The 19,441-nt window shown below is 42.6% G+C and overlaps 1 protein-coding gene across 1 annotated transcript in view; it reads right to left on the bottom strand.

Moving 5' to 3' along the window:
- Positions 1 to 526: 526 nt before the first annotated feature.
- Positions 527 to 19,441, bottom strand: part of LOC120023418 (collagen alpha-1(XII) chain-like) — a 69,851-nt gene continuing 50,936 nt past the window's right edge. The window contains exons 44-65 of the mRNA XM_038967437.1: positions 19,172 to 19,295; positions 18,821 to 18,964; positions 18,358 to 18,522; positions 18,197 to 18,235; positions 17,892 to 18,030; positions 16,701 to 16,843; positions 16,086 to 16,195; positions 10,692 to 10,850; positions 10,249 to 10,326; positions 9,311 to 9,397; positions 8,700 to 8,753; positions 8,076 to 8,171; positions 7,666 to 7,719; positions 6,329 to 6,382; positions 5,833 to 5,886; positions 5,283 to 5,354; positions 4,909 to 4,944; positions 4,757 to 4,823; positions 4,474 to 4,656; positions 3,869 to 3,946; positions 2,347 to 2,517; positions 527 to 1,916 (exon numbers count right to left, since the gene is read on the bottom strand). Coding sequence (XP_038823365.1) covers positions 1,906 to 1,916; positions 2,347 to 2,517; positions 3,869 to 3,946; positions 4,474 to 4,656; positions 4,757 to 4,823; positions 4,909 to 4,944; positions 5,283 to 5,354; positions 5,833 to 5,886; positions 6,329 to 6,382; positions 7,666 to 7,719; positions 8,076 to 8,171; positions 8,700 to 8,753; positions 9,311 to 9,397; positions 10,249 to 10,326; positions 10,692 to 10,850; positions 16,086 to 16,195; positions 16,701 to 16,843; positions 17,892 to 18,030; positions 18,197 to 18,235; positions 18,358 to 18,522; positions 18,821 to 18,964; positions 19,172 to 19,295 — 2,118 coding nt within the window. The 3' untranslated portion in view covers positions 527 to 1,905. The remainder of the gene's footprint in view (positions 1,917 to 2,346; positions 2,518 to 3,868; positions 3,947 to 4,473; positions 4,657 to 4,756; positions 4,824 to 4,908; positions 4,945 to 5,282; positions 5,355 to 5,832; positions 5,887 to 6,328; positions 6,383 to 7,665; positions 7,720 to 8,075; positions 8,172 to 8,699; positions 8,754 to 9,310; positions 9,398 to 10,248; positions 10,327 to 10,691; positions 10,851 to 16,085; positions 16,196 to 16,700; positions 16,844 to 17,891; positions 18,031 to 18,196; positions 18,236 to 18,357; positions 18,523 to 18,820; positions 18,965 to 19,171; positions 19,296 to 19,441) is intronic.

The following is a 19,441-nucleotide window of genomic DNA, read 5'->3' on the forward strand; positions in this document are numbered from 1 at the left end:
ACACCAGACATCCCAAGAACATTGCTGATCTGAAACAGTTTTGTAAAGAGGAATGGTCCAACATTCCTCCTGACAGTTGTGCAGGTCTGATCCGCAACTACAGAAAACTTTGGTTGAGGTTATTGCTGCCAAAGGAGGGTCAACCAAGGGTTCACATCCTTTTCCACCCTGCACTGTGAATGTTGATTCGGTGTGTTCAATAAAGACATGAAAGCGTATAATTGTTTGTGTGTTATTAGTTTAAGCAGACTGTGTTTGTCTATTGTTGAGACTTAGATGAAGATCAGACCAATTTATGCAGAAATCCAGTTAATTCCAAAGGGTTCACATACTTTTTCTTGCCACTGTATACTTCCCCCAATGTATTTGCTGACTTTGACATGATTAGTGCATTAAACATTGGCCTCTCATAAACACTTAATGCAGTTATATTACAAGCAGAGACACTTAAGGGAACAGTTAGCAAGCACACAGATTTGTAATGAAATAATGTCTAGATTCTTTATATTTTTCACTTAATCTTCCTAAACATAGCTTGTTTATGTGTAAAGATATGCACAATAAAGCTAGGGGTATCAAACCCATAGATTTTATCATCTGAATTTCACTAATACTCGCTCATGTAAAAATGTAGATAAATTCAAAATAACAATTCTTTGTTTTGTTTTTGTTTATTGTGATATCCTCTCTGCATCATCTCTTGATAGTGACCTCTTTCCTCTCTGGTTTCGTGAGTAACCAGGCGACTGTATAGCCTCAGATTCGTCTTCTGATTCTTCCTCGAGTATAGGGACTATGTAGGTTTCAGGATCGAGCTCGTAGCCGGTGGCTAGAAATATTTGTTTGGCCAATCAAGCAGGACTTTAGTTGGCAGTCTGAGACTTGACATGCACAAAGTACAACCTAAACTTTTGACTATCTCCTAAATGTGAATAATCAACCACGGTATTCACTGTATGGACCTAAGAACTGTTATTTATCTGTTAAATTCTCTGTTTCTAAGAATGTTCGTGATTCCATGCACTCTAGCACTTAAGGTTATTGACAACTATCAACCATATGGAACACATACCCCAAATGAAGATAAATACCAATACAAGTAATAAAGCTGGGATGGAATTTGCATCAAAACCCTAAGACGACACTGCCACTAGTGTCTAGCTCTTGCCTATATCCCGTTGCTAGTCCTAAAACCCACTGAGGTATTAGAAAACAAATGTTCTACAGCAAAGGAACTAATATGATGTGTATATATATATGTTTTTTGTTTTAAATGAAGAAAATGGCAAGAAAATAACATTTAGCATAGATTAGGCAAACATACAAAGAACATCATTATTAAATGTACAAATGGCACATGCTTCAGTTTGGATCGGAGTACAAGCTGTGTAAATCACTCAGGCATCATAATAAAACAGAGGGGTATGCTGGAAGTAAGTCAGTAAGAAGCGGGTTATAAGGCACGAGCTCAATACAGATGTCAACTGATTTTAGTGGATTGTGTGGTTCAAACATCATTTACAAGGCACAATTAGTTTATTTACAGATATCACGTCTCCATGTTAACACTGTTGTTCTTTTGTTATGAGATCCAATTTATTAGTAGGGTTTTTTTGAGTGTTTTTTTACATGCTCCTTCCTGCGCAGAGAAGCCCTCTCTCTCTCTCGGTTTGCTGGGGTTTTTGCTCAAGATGCAAACAGGCCAGTAGGGTTGCCATCTCTGCAGCTTGTCTGATAGAAGCTGTGAAGTGGTGTTAGTGCCAGTCCACTCCTTTCTTTCTCGTTTTGGGTTTTTAACGTTGTTCATTAGTTATGTCCACGATGGTTATCCTTACGGGGTCATTAGCCAGTGAGCTAACATCTCAGAAACAGGACTTCAAAGTGTAAGGCGGCTTAGAAAGTTTACTAGGACCGACCTGGAAACAGTTCAAACAGGGGGTTAGATCCCTCTGTTGGAGAAAGTTATTTGCCATTTCTATTTGTTTTACATGCTATTATGAATATTAACTCTATGACAAACATATTGAGACCTTGGAAGTAAAGGGTTTATCATGTTGTGAAAAGCCTGATGTGAGCACTAAGATAAATCCACTGTGCCATTTGCATAAAGTTTGTTGGATCAAAAGGAACTGGGTACTTATACTGAATATCAACATTGCACTTTTGTTAGAAACCCTTGACACCCATGGTCTCCATACATTGAACCAGAGCAGAAAGTTAGCTGTTGAGTACAGTATCTCTCTGTAAGTTGTAAATAAATTAGTGTGCATACGTTACATTCGTACATTCACTATGTATTCAGCTACCCTGCCGTGCAGATAGAGATTCAGTCAGTCGTGGACATACCTGGGTAGCCTTGTCCATTGTAAGGAATGCCAACACACTGGGAGGAGTCGCAGTAGCCAGGGGGCCCGGGTGGTCCCCTCACTCCTGGGGTTCCCTGGCGACCAGGAGGGCCACGAGGCCCAGCAGAGCCCGTAGCACCTGTGGGGCCAGTCCGAGCCTCACCTGGTGGCCCTGGGAGTAGATAAAGGAAGGTAGGGTGTGGGAATTAAATAACGAATACTCAGACTCAGAGCGAAACCCCACTGACATAACCCTTAAATCGCAACTGGAAGTGGAGGGGAGGAATTGGTTTCTACCACTGTAATTTAGATATTTAGACAGCTCAATTAAAAGTCTGAAAAAAAGCAAGCCAGTCAGACTGTGGAGTTACCCCCTGCCCCAGTCTGTCTAGACAGTACAAACCAAGGATGGAATTTCCCCCCACTCTCTCTCGCTCGCTTAAGTGAGCACATGTGTTGTCAATGAATGAGCCACCAAAGCAATGCTCATTGTACAAAAATCTGATTCTCCCACTCAACAATGAGTAATCATCGCTAGCTACCTTCCTCCCTCTGCTGCTAGGTTGTGTCTCACTTCATTCACAGAAACAGACTTGGCAGTGTTCGACTGAAGGGGAAAAGTAGACATCAATGACTGGCCTGATATCTCCACTAGCCCGTGATAGGAAAGCTTCTGGGGACTCAGGGCCTTCACATGCTGAATTTCAATTAAAGGGGAATGCTATGTTAAAGGGGCCTCCGTGAAGACAGAATAATATCAACATTGAAAAAGACGGCTATTAGAGACTAATCCTCAGCCATTTCTAGAATGGGTTTGGGATCACTGGTGAATGATTAGAGGTAGGAGTAAGATTGTTTTGATTATAGAAAATAGCATCTATAATGCATCAGCACATGTTAAATCCTTCATTCAGAAATAGACCTAGGCCCTCAGTCATTTGATGTATTATACTGTATGTTGATCTTGCATCGTCAGACTTGTGGTATGTTGATCAAGAGGAACTTTAATTCCCATGGCAAACGTGTGAACACATCTGTGCGGACCGATCCCATGAAGAAGAAACATACATTCTCTCTAGAAAGGAGAAGTGTTTTGCTGGAAATACATTTGATCGTTCACTAAGAATTTATGAAGCACAGCAGCCCAAACGAAGGTTCTTGAGACACAGCTAGGCAAATCTTGGCCTGCCCCTCAGGTTCTCAGTTCTAAAGGTCACAAAGAGAGGTCCAAGTATAGGATGTAGAACAAAATGGCTGCCATGGTGAAACTAGGTTAGAACTGTAGATCAGGAAGTAATGAATGGGAACAGAATGTCTCCAGCTGTTGAAAATGACCGTTTAGAGTAAATATGTGGGAATATTCTTATGTTCCATGCCTCGTTGTTAAGGTACATGAGCTGAATTACAGAGTCAGTGGCTTGCATTAATGGTCCCTGTTTTCTCGTGAGATGGGGGGGTACCTTGGAAGAGGCATAGCTGTGCAATAGGTTATTGTACTTGAGAAGTGATGTCCGAGGTCTTACCAGGCGGACCACTGAGTCCTCTCTGTCCTCTCTGTCCTGTTCCAGGGGATCCTCTCTCGCCCTTCTCTCCTGACGTCCCTGCAACAACACAATCAGACACAGAGAACGGGTTATTAGCAATGACAAAAAGTCCCATTGTATGGTACAATGTATCTGGAACAGAAAGTAACTGCTCTTGAAACCACAAATGAGCATGTTTGAGGATGGAGGAAATTGTAGCATAGATCAGATTTACTGTAGGAAGTGAAGCATGATGGCAGATGACCCTCAGGTCTTAGCATGATGTCAGGTTCCAACTTCAACCCTATATGTTCAGACTACTGTAGATGGGGGGTTATGCACAATCGCTTGCAATCAAAACTGCCATTTGATCTTTGAGCTCGTCATTATTTAATTATACCATCATTGTAAAAGTTTCAATGCTACTCCAGATGATTTGCTATGAGGTTACATGGGATGAACAAGAGCACAGACTGTGTCCTACATGTAAGTCACAACTTGAAGTTCTGCATCTCTGTAGAACTTGTAATTGACTTTCTAGCCATCCAAAAACAGACAGGAAGTAATACAACAGGCAAACAAAAAACAACACATATCACACTCACCTCTCTCTCCTTGGTTTCCAGGTAAGCCGGAGTTTCCAGGGAAACCGTTTCGGCCAGTCTGTCCAGGTTCTCCAGGGGGACCTGTGTTGCCGGCAGGACCAGGGGGGCCGGCAGGGCCCGGGTTGTTGCTACGGTAACCAGTGGGGATCTGGTTGATCATATTATCAATTCTGCTCATTTGACCTGAGAGAAATGAATAAAGATATGATGTCAGACAATGAATCCAGTCTGTGTTTGTGTACCCAACCAATGCTGGCTTATGAAGTTCTAAACGGTCACTCACTGTTCACAAGCTGTTCGCAAACTTGTCTGGCAATGGAGCGCATCAGATTTTGAGATGCAAAGTCTCCCTGGAAAACAGACACATTTTGGTGAGACAAGGTAATGCTACTCTGAAAAGTTATGAAGTGTCCAAAGATACAGTATTGTACATACCCTCTCTCCCTTTTCTCCCTTTATTCCAGCCAATCCCTGTGAAAGAGAGGAAACATGGATTTTCTCAGTAACAGGAATGGCATTCATTTGCATGAGATTTGCAACGTTTTCCAACTGAATCGAATGCAATCAGGGGTAAATGTTCCGAATAAGGTCGTCCAGTCAGAACCAGAGTAAAATCCAAGACACAATGCAATCAACTGTTGTAGTTTCCAATGTTTTTAACCAAACCATCCCTTCATACTTCCACAAATGAAGTTTAGAACTTAATTTCAAGAGTGGGAGGAAATTCTGCACTATTTTGGCACATCTTTGCGATTGCCTCCTTGATGACCCATGCAAATCACCATATGACCACTTGTATTTGTACATACTGGGTTTCCTGTGTCTCCTGGTTTTCCTTGGTTGCCTGTGTTTCCTGTGTTTCCTGGAGATCCTGGACTTCCCTGGATGATGGAAAGATAACAGCGTTACTGTTACATCCACTTACCAAAGTTACCAAGGAGTAAATACAAGAACAACAACCACTCCCGGTCTCTGTTAAATAACATGTGGTAAAATACGGTCCAGCCTTATATTGTGTTGTATATCCAGTATAGTAGGTATACTGTGTACTGTGCCAAGAACACTAAAGTGGGTGGGAACACTCCCAACAGGGATAGGATGCTTAACGGTCCTCAGATCAGTCCTTACGGTAAAGTAGGCCCTCTTCCTATTGGAATGGTGTGGCCATTCATTAACTGGAGACAGGCCTCCACCACTGTATAGGGAATGAGATGCATGCTTTATTGTCAATACTTACTGAAGGACTGAGTTTGTTTGTGTTTTGACCACGTGCTGCAGGCTAACTAACAGGCTAACTATCAGGTATTAAAAGACACTCCCAGGAGGTTTAACTTCTCTTGACTGAAATCCAGTACTCACCATCGGTCCAGTTGGGCCTCTAGGTCCCGAGGGTCCTTCCTTCCCTGGTGGTCCCTGGGGAAAGAAGATGGGCAATCACAAACAGGCAACAGTAAAAGTTACACTTCATTAAAAATAAGTTGGCATTAAGATTTAGTTGCAGTCATTAAGTTGTTGGTATAAAGTTGTTGTTGTTTCAAAGTTATGGTGTCGTTCCAAGAGATGAGTATATAAAGATTTAGTGAAATAAACCAGGACCTCTCTAATCTCCCTAGCAACCCATCTCTGTAGTGTATTTTACTGCACCAGTCCAACGGAGCCAAACTATGTTATCTGACATAGGTAGTAACATCATTAACATGCAACAGAAAACTATGAGCACACAACATTTTAACTGCACACATTGAGTTAAGTAGGTGATCACATGCTTAAGTAGGTGCTGGCTAGATTCATGGCCTTTCAACAGAGCGTGTACACTAAGCAGCTCTGTGTAGAGGTGCAGAGAGGCAGATCTTACCCTCACTCCACCTGGTCCAATAGGACCCATAGGACCAGCAGCACCAGCAGGACCCTGCAGTAAAACAACACACTCAATCAAACTGTGATAACCAGTAATAACACACACACACACACATCGGACTTGTCCCAATGGCCCATAATTGCATTTTCATATTGCCAGAAATTATAGGTATTCGTTTTCTCTCTGTTTCTCTCTAGGTTCCCTGTGATTTAGTGAGAACATGATGCACTTTTCTGATGCATCTTAGTGCCAGTACCTTAGGATACGTGTATTGGCTGTTGAAATACATGTTGTTAATAGGAGCTTTTGACAGACAAGGCTGCTATAGCCATAATCATAACACAATGAGAAATTCTCAACAAAATGCTTCTTTAGTTTTATTAACTTTGCAGGGTAATTGTTAGGGTTCAGGGGAGTCTCATATTCCCAAAGTAAAGTCGTCCTTGATGGGATGCGAAATGACTACGTAAATGATGCTCATTATTGACGTTACAGAATACTCCCTCCGATCGTTGGAATCAAGGAGTCTCAGATCATTCAGCACTGGAGTTTTCAGTTTGTAAAGTCCCTGGCCTTGGTGGATGTTGTGTGGAGGACCAGTATCAAAGAATTATCACAGTATGTTGTGGTCCCCTTCTAAGATGGGCAAGGAGTCCATCTATGAGAAGATGAAGGATATCTTCCAAGAAAACTCTTGATCTTTAGTCCCATTGTCTCCAGAAATCACTCTTTGGGCATTTGATGCAATGTAGGCTCCAAATACACTTTGAGAACATAATCATGTGGTCATTGGCAACCTTGAGGGATGTACTCATCCAATGCTGAGGTTGTTTGTCTTCTCAACACATTCTTTCCCAGCTATTTCAATCCAATTAGTGGTACTCAAGTAGAGCAACGAATAGTCTGCAAATATCTATTTTTGGCCTTGACTAAAGGGTTTAGAGTAAGCGCAGTTGAAGGATAGTAGTGGATTTTTTAGATTTAAAAAAAATGTTATTTATTTAACTGGGAAAGTCAGTTAAGAACAAATTCTTATTTACAATGATGGCCTACACGAACATGTACAGTTCATGTCAATCCTCCACTCCCATTGGCAAGACCATTCTGTTTCCCATAATATCTTAACTGGTGGCCGTCCACTGAGTGTCAAACAGCAGGTTGATTGGAGAGTATACCCCACTCTGGGGACTGTATGGTCTACCTCCTACTTTGAAAGTGGTTGCAGCGTTGCCATGTGGACAGATTCCAGGCTCCAGTAGCGCTGCTTCTCTCAGTGAATCGCCTCCGGTTTCCTGTTCCAAACCACAGCTAATGAAAAAGAGAGCTGTACTCACTTTCAGCCCAGTCAGGCCTGAGTCTCCGGGATCTCCCTTTGGTCCGGGGCGTCCCTGAGAAGACGAAGAGAAGGAGAGGATTAGAACTATGAGTACAAAGGGAAGTCCAACCCTGAACAACTACAGGGATCTGGTGTTTCTCTTTGTCATGTAGTCTGTAACTGAGAGTGAATTTACACCCAGCTTTAGGAGAATTTCTAGGAGGAAGAACTTTCTAGAATAAATAAGATCTTAACACTCGGTGACTGTGTGTGTAAATCATAAGTCAGGGAGGACGTCCTACAGTCTCCACACACTGTGAATCCTACAGAACACTCCAGATGAAGGATAGCTGCAGCAATTGTATTTTTATGTTCATATAAACCCCTAAGACACCGGTTTTCCTCGTAACCTAAGGGGGTGTTACTTACAGGTTCTCCTGGCAGAGACAAGCCGTTAGGACCTTGTGGACCTGGAGGTCCGGATTGTCCTGGAAGTCCTTGTTCTCCACGGGGGCCCATTGAACCCTATGGTTGAAGCGGAATGACAAAACCAAACATAGTCCCATTACTTTTAAACTATTCACACCATATCTCCCTGTAGACCTCTCCACAGCAGGGCTGAGAGAATGAGAATGAACTGTTGGTGAGAAACAAGTTCTATTTCTCATCAGACTTCTCGACACTGGCCTCCGTAAATCAAACTGGGGAAAAATACACCGTACAAATCAAGCTGAAGAATATACAGAACATTCAATAAGTGAGTTCAGATGTGAGCAATCTGTTTTGTCTGATGGGGCATGCAAATGGTGGACTGTACTGTTCAGTGGTAACTGCTTTGAGATCCCTACTGCATCATGCTGAACTCTGCTTTACTGTAAATGAGTTGGGCCTTGGACTGCAGCCGAGCTAGCTCAGTTGGATATGGCTTGATTCAACGTTTGATTGCGGCTCGGACCACACAACACCATAATATCCAATGACTCAGACTCATTAATCGCTCTGGATCCAAGTGTGTGTTAAATGGCTTGACAATGGTCCAAAATCTTGACTTACAGTTTGGCCTGAGTCTCCTCTTTCTCCTCTGGTTCCTCTAGTACCTGGTCCACCCTGGGAAAGTCAAGACAGAATGAAAGACAGAGTCAGAGACGGAGAATCAGAGCCATCCCCACAACAGGAGCTGCGTCCAGACCTAAACCCCAAGCCTTCAGGAATCTCCACAGGGGCGTAGTGAGGTTGCAAAGTGAAGCATACATATTCCAGACTCCTCTTCAAGGTTTTTCCAGTTTTTTTTTCTTCAGATGGGCATTTATCTTTTGACACATCTCTAAGCCTGATAGCCCACACCTCATCGCATGCCATTCATCTCATCCCCCTCTCTTTTGTTTTCCATGGGAAAAAACACAGATGAGGGATGTCCCCACTCTAATATCCACATGCTTAAACTTTAGAGCAGGGCAACAATTATGAAGAAAAAATAATACCCCTGTAACACTATTCCTATATGTCATCATCATCATAGTGGAGACAGAGTGGTATCATCATCATCATTATATGAGAGAGTAGACAGAGAGCTTTGCTGCCAGGCGAGGACAGACCGAAGTAGAGAGAACCCTGCACCAAGACAAGACGAAATGGAGGGATGGAGGTATGGTTAATGTCTTTACCGAGGGGCCGGGTGGCCCCGGAGGGCCAACACTGTCCTGTGCACATGTGCACGCGTGTGGAAGAGCCGGGCACTTGAGCTCATCTCTCTGCAATACAGAAAGGAAGGAGAGGGGGAGGGAATGGAAGATAATCAGAATGTAAAAAATACTTCACTAAAATACAATATTAATAGAATGACCCATTGAGCATCTCTTGACATCTGTGGGCCTTTCTGGTAACCCACAAAATACAGATAAGTGCAGATAGGAGTATCTGTCTTGAAAATGAGTGCCACTGCTCTGACAACCCAAACCATAAAATGGTGCCTTGAAGTTTTCCTTAAGGAAAAGCTGATAAAGTTTTAATAAAACTGGGGTGCATACTGAAATATAACTGCTGCCCTAGTGGAGTGCATGGCCTACACACAAATACTCTTTGACAACTGAAACCCAACTGTTTTGTGGAAGGAAATATGTGACATCTTACACAACACAGCCTTCTTTGCCATGATATATGAATATATCATGCAAATTACACAGAGAGGGAGAGATGGGTAATTGGCTACAGTCAAGTAAGTAAGTGCACATGTATCTGGCAATAAACATATCACAGATGAGTACAATGATTCGTCTGTTCACCACATGATCAAAAGGACCAGTTGTTTTGGTGGGACTGGAATTGTAAAACTGTACTGAGATTAATCCAATTAAAGAGGAATACAATGGTCTATTCAGGCCTGCCAATGCAATCATTTCATTTTAAACTTTTTCCCAGCTAGGCTTCAGACAAAGTCTATACAGCACATGCACACTTTAGAAATAACATATAACCTCTGACACGTGCATGCATGTAAGAATATAATGGCGCTGTTAACTTATAGTACGTGCTAGAGGGCGAGTCAAAGTGCCAAGGCTGGATGGTACTGTACAGGTATGAGGCCTTACTAAACTGCTCTTACCGTGGCCGGGAGGTCACAACATTTGTCTCTGCTGGTCCAGCTCAAGCTGCACACAATATCAAACATCTGGAGCTGGAACTGTACAACAGAACAGAGAGAGGAGAAAAAGAGAGATCAGAACACAGATGGGCGTTACACATGGCTTCCATTGAGCTCCAGCGTTGACTCAACACGGCACGGCACGGCTCCAGACACAGACCAGCACCCACAGAGAGCTGGAACACAGGTGAGATGAGAGGGAGAGAGAGAGAGCAGCGTCTTTCATTCCTCCAGCAATGACTGTGAGTTGTAGCTCTTACTTGAGCATCAGCAGATGAGGAGCTAGGTGTAAAACCTGGGCACTTTGCACTTCACACTTAACACCAATAGCTGGTGTGTGAGTGACGGATGCATTTCCTTAGGGGTTTTCCAGTTTGAATAAGTGTTGTACATTTTCCACTCACCGTTGCCGACTCCCTTTTTGATCCTCCTGACTTGGCCATCTTTCCCAGCACCTCATAGCCGTCTGTGGAGATGTTGTTGGCCTCCTTGATGGGTTTCTCTGCCACCTCCTGGCAGTCCACGTTCAGTTTGACCCTTTCGGGAGAAACACTGATGTGAAGCTGTAGCAGGAGGAGGAAGAGGAGAGGATTATTAGTCAAGACCACTCTAATCTCAATATGAACTACGACAGCAACAACAACGGGAGACAGGCAGTCTAGCGGTTAGAGCGTTGGGCCAGTAACCAAAAAGACGCAGTTTGAATCCCCGAGCCGACAAGGTGAAAAATCAGTCGATGTGCCCTTGAGCAAGGCACTAAACCCTAATTGCTCCAGGGGCACCTTAATAATGGCAGACCCTGGCCGTGACCCTATACTCTCAGAGTGCGTCTCAGGGAGAGTTGGGATATGTAAAAAAACACATTTCCAAAGTGAAGTAGGCCAAATATAAGCACCCGCCATATTATTATTATTATTTCATTACAATGTTTGGACATCCAGGCCTGCGTGAGATACTGAGAGCGTCCAGAGTTTTTGACATGCCGTTTCCCTATTAAAAAAGATCCTCTATCTACAATGGAAAGACCTAATAAGCAACATGATTCGATAGTCTCGTAACATAAACTACAGTTTTTTTATTTGATTTGAAACTAAGAACCCAGTTGAACCCACGTGGAGTCGAAACACCTAAAGTCTAACTGATGTCTATTAAGATGCTGATAATGTATTTCACTAAATCACCACTATTAACATGATTTGTTATTCAGTCCTCCTTATAATTAAGTTATTATATATACATTTTATTTGACCTTTATTTAACCAGGTAGGCCAGTTGAGAACAAGTTCTCATTTACAACTGCGACCTGGCAAAGATAAAGCAAAGCAGTGCAACAAAAAACAACAACACAGAGTTACACGTGGGATAAACAAAAGTACAGTCAATAACACAATAGAAAAATCTATATACAGTGTGTGCAAATGGAGTAAGGAGGTAAGGCAATAGCTTAGAATCACGTAAGAACATTCTGGTTGTAGGTCCCTTGGAAGAAAGTTGATTTCAGAACATAAAAAAATCTAAAAGATAAAACAAGCTCTGGCTATATATGAAACAACACACAGTGTCAGAATACAGGCCTTTGAAATGATGTTGTTTGTGGTAACCCATCAAAAGTGCTATACTTTACATACTTCCCTATGCAGTTGGATTTTTTTAACAGTCTGACAAGCTGTCACCCTGACAGAGAGAGCAGGCTAACATTACTGTCCTATAGAGCAATAACAACCGCACTTGGCAACCACTCACAAAATTACAGTGGACTTTCTTGGCAAGAGAACAGACTATCTGGCCAACCACAGGAGAGGGGTCTGATACCTCAGGATCCTGGCATGGACATAGATACTATGATGCACTTGTGGGCTTACCAAAAATAACGCTCAATGGTGTACTGCAAGTGCAAAGAATGCGAACTTATACATTACTGGAAAATATTACTGGAAAATGTTACTGGAAAATGTTACTGGAAAATGAGGATTCACCATAAAACGGTCAGTGTTTTCTCTCATCATTTGAAAGCAAAATAGAATTCCATCAACTGAAATAGGCTGATGTTGGTGAACAGGAAGCTTATTCAATTGGAACCCAATCATTGAATCGCACAATGGCTCATTCTCTAACAAAGGCCTGAGAAAACTATCACACTGACACAGATGATTAACATCTTCTGAATGGATCAAAAACCACAGGAGTCAAGACAGACCAGACCTCGACTTCCACCGTGACCAGCCAAGTCACAATTACACTCAATTAATCCTCCATTCCTCTGCCCATAGCTCTTCTGGACATTGACACATCTTGGACACATCTCTTTCTCAGCACTCCATTCACACTAGTATGGATTCTCCCATTGGTATACTGTAGACACCATAATGTAGGCTATATCAGAGCTAGGTGTCCAGTCCACAGACAGTACAGGAACAGTTCATATAGTCATATATTGGCTTCTGTTGCCTTCTTTCCCCCTGATTCCCCTGACATACGTTCATGATTTCTATCGGACTCCATTTTCTTAGTATTGGCTGTCTTCACGGCTCCTCCTTTTTCTTCATCCTGAGCCCTGATGGCCATGAAATCACAGTTCACATCCAGCCTTGCTACCTAAGATAGGATTCCTTAATTAGATTGACATATCTCTCTCACTTATCTGAAATGTTTTGATGCAATGCTAAATTGCATTCACAGATCTCAACTTTTTTCAGGAAGAGACAAAATCCTAGTTTAGGTATACTACTGCCACCATATCATTCCAGACATCTATGCTCCCATGTCCAGTCCTGGAGGACAATGGAATATTCCCATCCAGGCTTCCGAAGGAGCTTGCTTAGCCTTGGTTGTAAAGTCACCATTTCATTTCCGAGTGGCTTCCTCTGGGGCTGGAATGGTTGTATACATCATTAAATCTGCTTGACTACCTCACGGAATGGAAGGCTTTTAAAAGAATGCATCAGAGAAAACACTGTAATAACGAGAGTACAAAGAGGGCAGTCAGGGATTTGGCAAAGTATCAGTTAGAGATTGACCAAAGACCAACGTTTTAAACAACTTGGGTTCTTTGGAGCATTCTCTTCTCCCACTCATTCTCAATTAGTGCATGCAAATACTGGCAAAACCTAACCACCCAATCCCTGAATGGAAAGTTTGAGAGAGTTTGGGTCCTCTCAGAGAATAATAGCTGCATTTGTGAAGCTTTAAGTATGGGGAAACTGCAGAGTGGGTGGACTGAATACATCTAGCTATGACAAAAACCACTAAAAACGTTAATATTTCCACTTGATCGCAACAAAATGCAAAACCCCCAATGATACATACAATATATGAGTTGATGAAAAAACATTTACCCTGCTATTAAACTATATGAAGTAGCTACACCCTACACGTTTTACTACACTTGGCAAACATCAGGACTATAGTTCAAATGAGAGCATGGGTCAGACTAGAAATAAAGATGAGGGTTGGTTTGGATTATTGTCTCATATTTTCCCATGGACATGTCTAATCTTAGAATTAACAATTCATTTTGTGAGTGAAATAGTCGCGAGGAGGGGAAAACCTCAAATGTATTATGAGTCTCATAACAATCTATTCTGAGTTCATATCAAAAGATATGAGGTGCTCTGAGGTAGGGCACACTATCCATGCTAAGGGCTACATTTGAGCATTTGTGTAACAGCTGTATTTAAGTCCAGCTGTCCTTTCTGACTTCACTAGTCAGATAGGTTCCAGCGCCATATGCTGAGGTCACTCCAAACCACCCATGGATGAACCATTGGGAAACCACAATACACACAAAAACACCAGTCAGTAACTACAATATACACATGCACCAGTCCAGCAATTAATCTGGTAGGTAGACCTCTGTAGATTCCTTTTCCCTCAGCGCAGTAACCACAGCACCACATACTAGCCACTCAGAACAGTCAGACTGCAGGCACCACCACAGCAATAGACAAGAAACACAGACACGTAGGCTGGTACCCAACTAGAGCTCTGATGATGTCATTGTGCTGATGTCACTGACGTCATCGGATATAGCCCTGACCCAACATTTTCCAGGGTCCCATTCATAACACTGTCCTGTAATTAGCTTTGCTGCTTAGTGGTCTGACTGAAAATACTTTCATTTGAGGTTCTATGGGCAAACCCTTCTCCCTCATAACCTTTAAGTGTTCAGAGTGGACTCATTGACCTTAGGAAGTACATTTGATGTCAGATCAGAGTAGACTACACGAGAGGGTCCTCAGAAACATGGATACACTTGAAACATTCTTCAAGTCCATTGGAAACAGTAACATCTACATCTTAGATGCATCTTACATCTTGAAACATTCATAAAATAATATGAAAATATACTGACGTTCATTGTTTAAATCCTTCTCATCTTATGATAGCTGAGCATAACAGAGGATGTTTTACGTTGTGCCCTGCTTTGAGTTGGGCCTAGCGTTTGATGTCCCATCTGAGCTCCTCTACTCCTGCTGTGACATTGCGGTACCCAGAATGTGGCAGAAACACTGTATATGACGGTTTTAAAACTTGGCTTGTGACAAAATCATTCTAGAGAAACAAGGGCTTTTAATATCAATTACGGCATTGTCTGTAGTGTTATTTCAACAGGGTTGAAAAGCCTTGAGTGGCTAATGACTGTAGGTATGTACTCAATGACCCCCACTCAGACTTGACATTGTAATCCCACCATAGGAAAGTAATAGGGCGGCAATGGGAATCCACACTCAGAGGCAGGAAGATGTGAAGTATAGGAGATGCAATATATCTCCAAATATCTCCATTCATGTTTACAGATGTTTGTAAGTCTCTTTGGGCTTGTTGAATTTTTTGGGTCGATTACATCAGTTTATTCCCCCGGCTGCAAACATGGCGTGTGATAATACTTTGAGAGGATTTTACTCTGACTTTTAGAAACCATCTGTTGAAGCAGGAAATTAATGTTATTAACAGATAATTTGATTCAAGCAGCAAATACTCTTGAAAATACTTCATAGTGCACACGCAGCTAGCTTTCTGTTTTGCGTGGTAAAAGTACGACCTGGTCATTTTCCCAATGTATCAGGTTTTATTTATTTTAAACGAGTTAAACCACAACAAACACTGATCCAATAACAGCCCACTTCCTCAGAATGTTCAGGAATTCCCACCTGACCGCCGCCAGGACAATGGCCAATCAGCACACTGTAAGCCTCCATCGCTAGGCTAACTGGTTGCACATTGTGCAAGGTGACCATGGGTCACAAAGGTCTCCTCCAACCTTTGGAAAGATATTTATAGTTCTTCCAAACCATTCATCAAAATAACTGCCTAAAGTCTTCGAAAACAAAGCTGAACGCCAGATTGTAAAAAGGCCTGAACTCCACTTTGGCACCGAATCCATATCGCATTCAATGTCGTGAGAGGTAGGTAACCAGATCCTAGCTAGACCTTAGTCTTGGCATTGATTATCACCTCAGTAGGTGAACTCAATGAGGCAAAACACTAATCCACAGAAACGTCAACTATGAACAGACATGACCGCTCATAAAGACTGGTAACAGACAATTACATCTATCATAGGAGGTGACCATATCAAGGGTACACATCCCAGACAGGAATAATCATTCATCTAAACATTTTACCACAGAAATCCATTATTCATGTGAAAAGGCTTCTTTGGACCCTGGTGTTTTGGAAGTAATTATCCCAAATTATTGCAGATCTGTATGTCCTCAGGAAATTCAACCAGAAAAATAAGCCAAGATATGTGATTCCTTTGCCAAGCCTTAATGTCATTCAAGTGAAATGGTGTTTACCTTGTGGAAGCTTCCGTGGAAAACTCTCTTCACTTGATCCTCATTAAACGTGGCTCTCTGGATCTCCCCTCTGGTGTCCTTGTTGTAGAACGTGATTGTTTTGCTGGAAGCTGAAAAGAGGGAACGATGGTTTCAGATGGCCCCCATACATTACAGGGAGAAGTCACGCAACACACATGGAAACAGACACAGAGAGTGAGCTACAGGGGAGATAGCCCTCACAAGTAAACACTTATGAACAACTAAACACTTACGTAACTAGCGAATACTTAGGTACAATACTTGATCACAAACTTAGGCACACAAGGGAACACTTATGGACTTGGAAATACACACAGAGCGTAAAAGTCAGTGTCAAACCAAAACACTTTCCTATGAGAGAGAACTTGATACAGCCAAGTCTGGGGGTTGATGCTTTTGCATTCAGAGGTCTGAATCTCCTTTATCCTGCATTTACCAACAGAGGATCAATGGACCGTAGTGGCTTACAGGTCATTACACTGGTCTAAGTTTCTAAACACTGTTATCTGATGCAGTAAGGAGGGGTATCAGACCATAGCTGTTGGGCAGCCACAGCTTACCCTATAAGAGAAACAAAGCATGGCGGGGGCTTACGGTTGACGGTGACCCCAACCTCAGGGTTGTTGTTGCTGTCAGCAATCTGCCAGATATCAAATGCCTGGTTGGGGGTGTCGGGGAGGAGACGGAAGAGCAGGATTATGGTGTAGGATGGAGGAAGACCCTCTGGGTGGATCTCCCTGGCAGGAACAAAAATACAGGATACAGGTGTCATGGCAGACATCTTTCATGGAGCTAAAGGATTCTACTTTTGTAAGACGGTCAACTTCATAGACACCAGCCTTGAGAATATCTGATCACTAGTTTACCCAGTGGGCACAGATGTCAATTCAAAAGTCTATTCCACGTTGATTCAATGTAATTTCAATGAAATTACATGGAAATGTTGATTCAACCAGTGTGTGCCTAGTGGGTATAGATCATCCGATAATCATACATCTTTGAGCAACATGAGAGAGTTCACAAAAACCTGTTTGGATTAAGATGGCAAATCGTAACCTATAGAGCCTTTGGTCAGGATGAAACACTAGATTCTTTGTAACTCCTGGAAGACCAAAGACAGAGAGCAATGTTGGCATCTTAAAAACCACACCATAAACCAAAAAGACACAATATCCACCCTGTCATGTTGGCCACACAACCTGAAAATGGTTGCCAGTTTTAGCCCAGCCTTGAAAAATTACTGACATATTGAAATATTTTTCTGTCCCTACTTTACGGCTGGAAGTGTTTTCACATGTGCACATTGAGTCAATGGCTAACCCACGCATAAATACAAACCATTATGGACAAATTAACAAAGCATGCGAGGTAAACCACAACAAACACTGAAGAGGGAACGACGCCTTAGAGGTTAGAACAGAATTCTTGAGCAGCTCAGCAATTGCTTGAAGACATTTTAATGGGCTCAATAAAGACCTGGGCTTTTGACCTGTGGCTGCTTTGGTTGCTCCCTCTATGACATATGTGGAAGAGGGCCCTACCCTGAGAGCTTTACACTCCGAACTAAATTATTTTCTCTTACTAACACTTCATATTCTACAAGCTGCAACAACAAACAGAACTGGCAAGGGGCTCTGTAGATGCTGGATGGGCGCTGGGGGGACTGCAGGCTGCCGAGCCTTTGAAGGTCATTAAAAATAATTACACAGGCCAGCATTATAGTACGCAGGAGAGGAGCAGGCCGCGCACGAAGGAAACAGGCTGCGAGCACACACACACACTTACTTTGTGGGCGCAGAGAGGAATGCGTCCTTGTGAAGCCTGTAGGTTATAAAACTGTTGAAGGAGCCAGATTCCATGGACACGCCATTCATGGCAGCAAAGGTCCTGTCTGTGATGTTGAAGCCCTCAAGCATTCTGAAGCCTGGAGAATACACATCAGGTCAATACACAATCATGAGAAAATACAAGTTAATACAAAGGAAGATTCTGTACAGTACTGACAGTACTGATTCTGTATAAACTGACAGATACTGACTGGCCCGTAGGTGTTATCAGTATCTGTCAGTTTATTCAGAATATATACTTACCAGGTGAAGTAAACCCGTTGATGTAGATCAAAGGACAAGCTGAAGAGGGAGAAATGAAACAACATGATGAGCTGTTAAAGGCTAGAGGACAACAGACAGCAAACGTCAATCTGGTTCAACTTGTGTCTTAAGGTACTGCGTCATGCCGATGCTAATCTTACTGGATGTGGCCGTTTCACAGATGAACGTGATGAGGTTGTCCTGGATCTTGGCGAACGCGTCAAAGTCATCCACAACAAAGACGTGTCTTTCACTTGGCTTGCAGCCGATGTTCCTCAACTCTGTCATGTCCACATCGGCCACACCGACCACAAACACGCTGTAACCTGGAGTGAGATGAGTACAAAGACAACCTTTAGAATCCATACGCCATGGCCTAATCAAACCTTAGTGGCTGTTCACATCTATTTCACAGTAGCTGATTAGATCTGCCAGTACAGCACTCCAACTTGAAAAAAACGAAAACCCCCCAAAAGAGGTAAACAATGTTATACCTCAAAACAAGTTACATAGCTAGCTACACTAAAATGACGTTTAAAGTCAACTAAGGTTTACTAAACCCTGACTGAAAAAAAATCCAGTTTCTGACTTCTATAAGGACAAATCCCAACTTTGAACACTTACCAGAGTGTATCAGGTTGGAGGCACTCTTCTGGACCTCGTCTTGGGAGCGACCATCGGTGACGACCACCAGAACCTTAGGCACGTGCTTCCTCATGCCGTTGTCTGAGGTGAACACCTTCTCGCCAACGTGCTTCAGAGCAGCACCTGTACACAGAGGGGTCAGACATCAGTCTCAACCTTTAACTATGGACTCATTCAACTCCACCAGCATGATGAAGACACTATGATGACATTGCCGCTGAGTGAATGTATCTCAACTTTTCTATTAACTCAACATTATGCATTGAGGGTTAAGGATGTCAGTCAGTCACATTGAGACTGGCAGCCAGTCAGAGTGGTCTGTGGGCGTACCTGTTTTGGTGTTTCCTCCCATGTAGCGGACGAGCTGCAGCGCAGCCAAGGTCCTTCCCTTGTCTTGGTAAGTGTTCAGTTTGAACTCTGTCTTGGCACTGTCACTGTATTGCACAAAAGACACCTGTTTCCAGAAGAAGAGAGAGAGAGAGAGGGAGAACATAAATCATTGACATGAATCCACTCTAAAAAAGGAAAGGAGAAGAGAATATGCTGTAAACAAGCAGACTCATCACTTTCGCTTTGAAGCGTTATATCTCAGAGGATAGT

Source organism: Salvelinus namaycush, chromosome 28 (assembly GCF_016432855.1).
Source record: "Salvelinus namaycush isolate Seneca chromosome 28, SaNama_1.0, whole genome shotgun sequence".
Taxonomy (NCBI): Eukaryota; Metazoa; Chordata; class Actinopteri; order Salmoniformes; family Salmonidae; genus Salvelinus; species Salvelinus namaycush.